Here is a 9,260-nt window from a genome sequence, read left to right as displayed (position 1 = left end):
TTTTTTTTTTTAAAAAAAAAAAAAAAAAAAAAAAAAGATGCAGGCTTAAGTATTTAAAAGCAAAGCTTAACTATGTCTGCAACTTCCATAAAGATTCAGAAAAATTATAAACAGAAATAGAAATAGAAACTTACTACTGCCATTTTATTGTTTTCTGGTTGTTTTGTGTAGATCCTTTTGCTCTTTCTTCCTCTCTTGCTGTCTTCCTTCATGAATAATAAGTGATTTTCTCTACTGGTATTACTCAATTTCTTACTTTTTATCTTTGTGTTAACTACTGTAGGATTTTGCTCTGTGGTTACCATGAGGCTTACAAAAAAATTTCATAGTTACGACAAGTCATTTTAACCTGATAGCTAATTTTGATTGCATTAAAAAACTACTTAGGCTCTGCCCATTCCACCCCCAATTTTAAATTTGGTGTCACAGTTTACACCTTAGTAACAACGTACAGTATTCTACAAAAGTACTGAGAGGAGAATTTAAGTGTTTTCACAACAAAATTGGTTAACTATGTGAGGTAATGTATATGTCAATTAGCTCAAATTAGCTTTCACAACATACGCATATTTCGAAACAACATATTGTATACAATAAATACGCACTAAATTTTGCCAGGCATGGTGGCTCATGCCTGTAATCCAAACAATTTGGGAGGCCAAGGCTGGAGGACCACTTGGGCCCAGGAGTTTGAGGCTGCAGTGACCTATGATTGTGCCACTGCACTCCAGCCTAGGTGACAGAGAAAGATCTTATCTAAAAAAAAATAAGTAAATAAATATATTTATTTATATTTGTCAAAAATAACTACAGAAAGAGATACACACACACACACACACGCACGCACACACACACACACACACACGTATGCACATATACATGCATACTTACATACATACTAACCATAGTTCAAGTTTTATTAAAAGGGAAAGTGAAGAGAAGGGAAGACATGTGGCCACCTTACCGCAGCATCAACATTAGCAGGTGAGTCTCCATTAGGGTCTGCCAGCATAGAAATGACACTAATCATGATGGTTTCCACAGTGTGGATAGGGAGCCAGCGTTCTTCTGGCTTTTCATAGCCATACTTATCTTCCCCAGGCTCATGAAGAATAGAAATGCACACATCACCGTTTTTATCAACTGTAAAATTAAAGAAGAGGGTTGTTTCATATATTGCTAATTTGGCTATACATAAAATATCAATTACAAACGTGATCCTGATTCACAGAGTATCTTTATAAAACACGACATATATACAGAAGTTCATGTCTAAAAATGGAATGTGTTGGCTTTTTAGGAAGACTATCGTATAGATTTTACCAAATACATAGGATCCATCTGACAAACCCAATAGAAATGTAAGCTATCTTTTTCGTTTATGTGAAAAACATTAAAATATCTATTATATAGATGGATGGTACTCAACATTCGCATCATAAGTACGACATAATAAATGAATAAATGGCAACTACTGAATCAGTTCTTCATCTGCAGAAAGTACCAGCAACTGAGTTTCTAGGTAATGGTTTCCTAGTTTCCCACTAACTTACAGACTTAAATTAGTGATAGTCAAAGGCCCAGAGACCTTCCTAAGAAATGTATTTTTACAATCATATAAAGGCAAAATTATATGTTCTGAGAAAGAAGCATATTCAATTTACAAAACTAACATGCCATACTGCCAATGAAAAATCAACAACATATATGACACTCATGGGGCCTCCTTTCTATAAATACATTTAATAAGAAAATATCCTTATTTTTAAGAGACGCGTGCTGACACAACTATTTAAGTGGTTCGGCAAAAAGTAAAATATTACTTATCGATTAAAAATAAAAAGGTCGTGCAGGGTGGCTCACACCTGTAATCCCAGCACTTTGGGAGGCCGAGGAGGGCGGATAACTAGGTCAGGAGTTCAACAACAGCCTGGCCAATACGGTGAAACTCTGTCTCTACTAAAAATACAAAAATTAGCCGGGTGTGGCGGTGCACGCCTGCAGTCCCAGCTACTCGGGAGGCTGGGGCAGAAGAATCGCTTGAACCCGGGAGGCAGAGGTTGCATCGAGTAGAAATCGTGCCGTTGCACTCTAGCCTAGGTGACAGAGTGAGACTCTGTCTTTAAAAAAAAAAAAAGTCCTAATCCACAATTTGATTTATACATTACATAAATAATCCCTATTGTGAAACTAATCTTTTATGGTAACATTTATCCACTGTAATTTTTTTTAAAGCATACTTTGAGGAGGAAATTATTGAAAGGAATTTAAATAGTGACAATATTTATGTATATTTCATTCCTAACTTATTCTACATAGTCTAACAAATTTGTGAATAAATATAATTCTAAATCTTATTTTTCATTTCATAACATCAATATTTATCCTGTTACAAACTCTGGGTAATCAGAATCAAAATTTGTACATACCAATCAATATCACTGCTCTCTTAATTCTACAAATACTTATTTTTTGGTGGTTTTTTTGTTGTTGTTGCTTTGGTTTTTGAGACAGGGTCTCATTTTGTCACCCAAGCTGGAGTGTAGTGGTATGATCACAGCTCTGTGCAGCCTTGACCTCCCAGGCTCAAGTGATCCGCCTATCTAAGCCCCCCGAGTAGCTGGGACCATGGGCGCATGGCATGATGCCTGGCTAACCTTTTTTTTTCCATAGAGATGGAGGTCTCACTATGTTGCCCAGACTGGTCTCAAACTCCTGGGCTCTAGAGATCCTCCCACCTCAGCCTCCCAAGTAGCTGGGACCACAGGCACATGGCACCATTCCTGGCTAAATTTTTTTTTCGGTAGAGATTTAGTCTTACTATGTTGTCAAGGGTGGTCTCGAACTCTCGGGATCCTCCCACGTCAGCCTCCCAAAGTGCTGGGATTACAGGCGACCAGCCATCAAATACTTTTTCAATACCTACTGCATGCCAGGCACACATCTGACAGAGAAGTACAGCAGTGAATATATGACAGACGAGGCCCATGCCTTCAATACTTTATGTATGAGTTTTTCTATAATTAAGGTTCCTCTTCCCAACCCACCCCTATCTGCTAGTAAAATCTATTAACTGAAATAGAATCAGGACAAGAATAACATCAAAACTTGTAACACTACAAAGTTTAGCATAAAAATTTCATAGAGTATTACTATTTTTACAATGTTTTCTGTACTTGTTGTATAATAAGGATTTTTTCCAAGTCATTTTTCTTTAAAAACATGCTATTAAGTGTGTGTACAGAATTCTACCCACGGCAATATAAGATTCATTTTCCTTTTAAAAAACTTAAGTTATCACTAATCCAAGGATCTTTGTATTTTTAACCTTCTCATATGATTTTAAACAGTTTATTTTAGAAAGAGAAGATTTTTAGGTTTAATAACTATTATCAAATTATGTTTTAAAGGATTGTATCAATTTATACTGCTGTCAGCAATCTGAGATGACCATTGCATTGCTTCCTCAGGATGAACACTTTTCTTTATTGATACTGTTTAAATTTCATACATGACATCTGATTTACTTCACTTTTCTAAATGCTTTTGGGGTGACAACTTTCCATGGATATAACCTGTACGTCTTTCCTCTTTTGTGAAATGTCTGTTCTTATCCGTTAGCCAGTTACATACTTAACGTTAACTTTTCTCTTGCCAAAATGTTTTTCAGTTTTCCCCATTTAATTTCTGCCTTTTACTTTTTTCTTTCATTTCAATGTTCATTAGAGATGGTTTTATTTTTCTGACACAGGACCCACTGAAGAATATGATATTGCATGCAGCTGCCATTTCTCTTTGGTCCTGTTTGTTCAGTCTTTCAGTGTTTATTACTTTTGAAAATATAATGTTTTTGTTCCTTACACCAAATAAGTGCTATTCACTACTTAAAAATCATTTGTAACTTTTTATTGCTTTTAGTGTTTTCTTCCACTTTGCTGTTTAGCATGAAGAAAATTCTATCATTTTCCCTGGAAATAGCTAGCCTATAGTCTCAACACCAGCTACTCAAAACACAGTTTAGTTTTTATCTTAAAACTAAGCTACCGGAGTTGGGCATGGTGGCTCATGCCTGTAATCCCACTACTCTGGGAGGCTGAGGCGGGCGGATCACCTGAGGTCAGGAGATCGAAACCAGCCTGGCCAACATGGTAAAACCCCCATCTCTACTAAAAATACAAAAATTAGCCACGCATGGTGGCAGGTGCTTCTTGGGAGGCTGAGGCAGCTGAATTGCTTGAACCTGGGAGGCAGAGGTTGTTGCAGTGAGCCACTGCACTGCAGCCTGGGCAATAGAGTAAGACTCTTTAAAAAACAACAACAACAACAAAAACAAAAAACAAAAAACCCACAAAAGCTAAGCTACCTAAACGGTACATACACTTCTAGCTAGCTCCTTTTTCTTGAGGCCATGCATCTAAAGTTCTGAAAACCTGATTTACCCTTATCTTCTCTATTTACTCACCACAACTGTGTCACGAGTGGTCTGGATAACATATTTATTTTCCTGGGTACCTTTATCTACCTGAAGTCACCCCTCTGGACCAAGACAACTCATACTGTGACAACACTTGGCTGGATACATTTTCCTCCCCTGGCATCTGTGGTACTCTTGTTTTTCCCTGGTTCTTGAGCCATTCACTCAGTCATTTTCCATTTTCATCTTCCTCAATCTGACTTTTGATGTAATTCTAATCTCCAACATTAATTATATTCTCCCTAGATAAATGAGCTCATTCATTATCATGTTATCTATCATCTTGACACAGTAACTTCCAAGGCCCTTAAGCTCATTGCTCAACTCTGAACTAGTTTTATCTAATTATCTAACTGGATGCAGCAAGTATACCTCAAGAAAAACTGAATATATGTAAGGTCACACAAAACTATTTCCCCTATAATAATTTTATAACATCTCTATAATTCACCTACTGTACAATTTACCTATTTGAAGAGCACAATTTAATGGTCTAGTATGTCTATAAGAGTTGTACGGCAATACCACAATCAATTTTAGAATTTTTTTTTCACCCTACAGTGAAACCCAGGTACCAGTTAGCAACCACTTTTCAATCACCCACCTCCCCTCTAGCAGCAGGGAACCACTAACCTACTTCCGGTCTCTATGGATTTGCCTATTCTTGACGTTTCATACAAAGGGAATCATACACTAAGTCACCTTTAGCTTCTGACTTGGCTCTCGTAGTATAATCTTTCCAACTTCGTCTATGTGGTAGCATGTACCACTACTTCATTTCCTACTTTCCTTAAGAAAACAGTGTCATATAATTCACTTCTTTTTATTGCAAAATAATATTCTGTTCTATGGATCCACATTTTGTTTTTCTATTTATCAACTGATAGACACTTGGGTTGTTTCCACTTTTTGGCAGCTATGAGTAAAAAATGCTGCTGTGAACACTCATGTTCAAGTTTTTTCTGGACATGTGTTTTCAATTTTCTTGGCTAGGTGCCTAGGACTGGGATTGCTGGGTCATGGTAACTATGCTTAACCTTTTGAGGAACTGCCAGACTCTCTTCCAACATCCGCACCATTTTACCTTCCTGCCAGTAGTGCATGAGAGTTCTAATTTCTCTGCTTCCTCATTGACACTTGTTATTATCTTTTTTATTATAGGAATCCTAGTCGTTAAAAAGTGGTGTTTCTTTGATTTTCCCTCTATAATTATTTTTGTAAACAGCCAGTCAATCCTAAATTCTTACTTCTCCAGTATCATCCACCTCTGACAGTTAAGTCTAAGTAAGCTGCCCTTCCTGTGATACTATTCTTAGTTCAAGCTTTTATTGTTTTTTACTCAAATTACTACTAAAATGCTCTACCTCATGGCTATCTGATTGAGCACCTGACTTCCCCTTCCAATCTTCCACGAGTATAATCTTTCAATAAGGAAAATTAACAGAAACCCATTACATAGCTTTTTTATTTTTTGTCATTTTCTCTTTTTGTCATGACAACCTACTATTATGTACAGCTTTAAAAATCATTAATTAAATGAGCGTTCACAGCCTAAAGAAGGAAGTCCAAGTCAAGCATCATCTTCCTCAAAATTCCATCCAAGGCTGGGTGCAGTGGCTCATGTCTGTAATTCCAGCACTTTGGGAGGCTGAGGCAGGCTGATTACTTGAGGTCAAGAGTTTGTGACCAGCCTGGCCAATATGGTGAAAACTTGTCTCTACTAAAAATACAAACGTTAGCCAGGTGTGGTGGTAGACGCCTGTAATGCCAGCTACTCAGGAGGCCGAGGCAGGAGAATCAGCTGAACCCAAGAGGTGGAGGGTGCAGTGAGCCAAGATCGTGCCACTGCACTCAGCCTGGGTGACAGAGTAAGACTCTGTCTAAAAAAAAATAAAAATAAAAATAAAAAAAATAAAAATAAAAAATTAAAGAAAAGAAAGAAAAAAATAAAAAGTCTCTTCAACCTTAAAACGAAAACACAACACCATTTTAGAAGTAGTCTTCTTAAACTACCTAGATGATTGCTATCTTTCTTCTTACCAGAAGGGAAGTCCCATGTACTTGCTTATATATATGCTTTCATTTAATTTTCACAGATAGAAAACATAGGCCTGGCTTGGTGGCTCATGCCTGTAATCCCAGCACTTTGGGAGGCCAAGGTGGGCTGATCGCTTGCACCCAGGAGTTCACGACCAGCCTGTCTAACAAGATGATGAAACCCCATCTTCACAAAAAAAAAAAAAAATACAAAAATTAGCTGGGTGTGGTGGTGCATCCCTGTCATCCCAGCTGCTTGATCACTTGAGCCCAGGAGGTCAAGACTACAGTGAGCTGCGATCATGCCATTGCACTGCAGCCTGGGTGGCAGGGTGAGACCCTGTCTTAGAAAAAAAGGACAGGACAGGACAGAAGGGAAACAAGGGAGGCAGGGAAGGAGGAAAGGGGAAAGGCAGGCAGGCAGGCAGGCAGGCAGGCAGGCAGGCAGGCAGGTAGGCAGGCAAGGTAGCTTAAGGCTCCAAGAAGTTTTGCCTAGAGCTACACAGCTAATTTGTGGTGAAGCCAACATTCAAGTCTTTGTCCCATCTTCTTTGGAAATAGGTGCCTATTATAATCAAGTAATGCAAGCGAAGGTAGAAGAAATGCCAAAAGCCTAGGAAGAAACAGACGAAAGGTCAAAGTACAAGAGACAAGCGTCACCCATTCATGCATCCACGCATCATGCAGGACTGTCGCTAACGCACTCTGCCACAAACTGTCAGAGGTTTCCCCTTCTTCCTGACATGAAAAATAACTATCTTTTACAATCACTGCTGCCTCAGATACAGCACTAAAATATGCTAAGCCCCTTGGCTCCCAGTAGCTTTCCATGTGCCAGTCCCAGTCTCACATATGCCCGTCTGTTTTCCAGCCTTGGCTTCTATGACATACTCCATTCAATCATTCATTCCTGCCTCACTGATTCCAGCTTAAACTAATATATGCGTTTCTATTCCCTGCATCCAGAAGTCTTGATGAGAAGCACAATGCAAATGAGTATAATAGCCTAAAGAGACAACTCTGATTACATAGTCAAAATAATTAGAAATCTCTACAAGTTCTATCATACAAAACAAAGCCAAAAGTTCAGAGAGACTGTTTTATAAACAAAGCTTATCTAGCCTAGCCTTTGGGAATTTTATTTTACTTTATAAAAAGAGGATTTTTTTTTTAAATTTTTAAATGAGACACACACAGGGTTTTATTGGGGGATTATACATAGGGGAGAGAGTTCAGTGGCAGCTGCCCAGGCAGGAGAACTGCCATAATGTGGATTTGAAATGGTTGCTCTTCTTTAAGTAAAAAAAGTCAATGTCACTGCTACATGCACAGCCATACTAGATGCTTTCCAGGCTTAAAAAATATAATAAAAATGTTGTTTCCTATGATGCTGTCGGTAACCTTATACCTAAGAATATACATAGAAATTAAGAGTTATCCATGGTATAAAAATAATATGAAAAAATATAAATTACAAATCCAGGTTTCCTAATTTCTGTGTTCTTTGTAATAGCCAGTGAATCGTCTAATACTTTGGTAATTATCCCCTCAATTACAGAAGCTCTACTGATGTTCTCACTCAATAATCTTGCCTCTGGTTTAAACTATGAGTCTCAAACCAAGCTGAAAACTAATAAATAAAAAATAACTTTTTCCACATGATCTCTATTTTGCCTTCTCTCTCTCTCTTTTTTAAGACGGCCTCACTCTACTGCCCAGGCTGGAGTGCAGTGTTGTGCAATCTCAGTCACTGCAACCTGTGCCTCCCAGGCTCAAGTGATTCTTGTGCCTCAGCCTCCCAAGTAGCTGGGATTAAGGTAGGCGCCACCAAGCCCGACTAATTTTTTTTATTTTTAGTAGAGATGGCATTTCACCATGTTAGCCAGGCTAGTCTCCAACTCCTGACCTCAAGAGATCCGCCTGCCCGGCCTTCCAAAGTGCTGGTGGTACAGGTGTAAGCCACCGCACCTGGCCTCTCCTTCTCTTTTAAAGGTTTTAGTACGCAACCATGTGCACAATGAACACAGTACAAAAATGCCAAAGCAATTTCACTGAGAAATAGATCTTATTGACCTTGAACACTTCAATGACAGGCCATCATATTTGCAAATGTAAACGTAAAACTAGATAAACTTACCATTTGGGTGCCAGATTTCTGTAATGAATTTCATTTTAGGAGGCCGGAGGGGATAATCTTTTGGGAAAGTGAGATGAGCCTTAAAAACACCACCTTCACTGGAAAAAAGAACAAGAACAAGTTCTTGCCTGTAAGTTCCTGCTTGTAAGTATAGAATCATTAAAACAAACATAAAACAAGGGTGCCAGCACTAACATCAAAAATGAAGTAAACAAATAATCTGGATTCACCACAGGCAGTTACTTACTGAAATAACTAGTTTAATAAACTGTCACAGCTATCACTTTAAACTCTCGAGAGAGCTAGTAAAATAAGAAATCATGTGCTAAAAAGACATTCAGATCAGATCAGATCATGTTACCACTATACTACAAACCCTTCCATCACTTCCCAATGCACTTAAAAGAAAATTCAGGGCCGGGCGCGGTGGCTCAAGCCTGTAATCCCAGCACTTTGGGAGGCCGAGGCGGGTGGATCACAAGGTCAAGAGATCGAGACCATCCTGGTCAACATGGTGAAACCCCGTCTCTACTACAAATACAAAAAAAATTCAGCTGGGCATGGTGGCGCGTGCCTGTAATCCCAGCTACTCAGGAGGCTGAGGCAGGAGAA

At 38.5% G+C, this 9,260-nt stretch overlaps 1 protein-coding gene across 2 annotated transcripts in view; it reads right to left on the bottom strand.

The window, feature by feature from the left end:
* Positions 1 to 778: 778 nt before the first annotated feature.
* The window catches only part of UBE2G1 (ubiquitin conjugating enzyme E2 G1), a 53,777-nt gene continuing 45,295 nt past the window's right edge, over positions 779 to 9,260 (bottom strand). The window contains exons 2-3 of one of the 2 annotated variants that reach the window (XM_032271694.1): positions 8,649 to 8,741; positions 779 to 1,143 (exon numbers count right to left, since the gene is read on the bottom strand). In XM_032271694.1, the coding sequence (XP_032127585.1) occupies positions 920 to 1,143; positions 8,649 to 8,741 (317 nt within the window). In that variant the 3' untranslated portion in view covers positions 779 to 919. Of the gene's footprint in view, positions 1,144 to 8,648; positions 8,747 to 9,260 lie in introns of both variants that reach the window. The other variant, XR_004266175.1, reaches the window with a different exon arrangement.

This window comes from Sapajus apella, unplaced genomic scaffold, assembly GCF_009761245.1.
Source record: "Sapajus apella isolate SASKATOON/1434 unplaced genomic scaffold, GSC_monkey_1.0 scaffold245, whole genome shotgun sequence".
Taxonomy (NCBI): Eukaryota; Metazoa; Chordata; class Mammalia; order Primates; family Cebidae; genus Sapajus; species Sapajus apella.
This window is presented reverse-complemented; position numbering and strand designations above follow the sequence as displayed.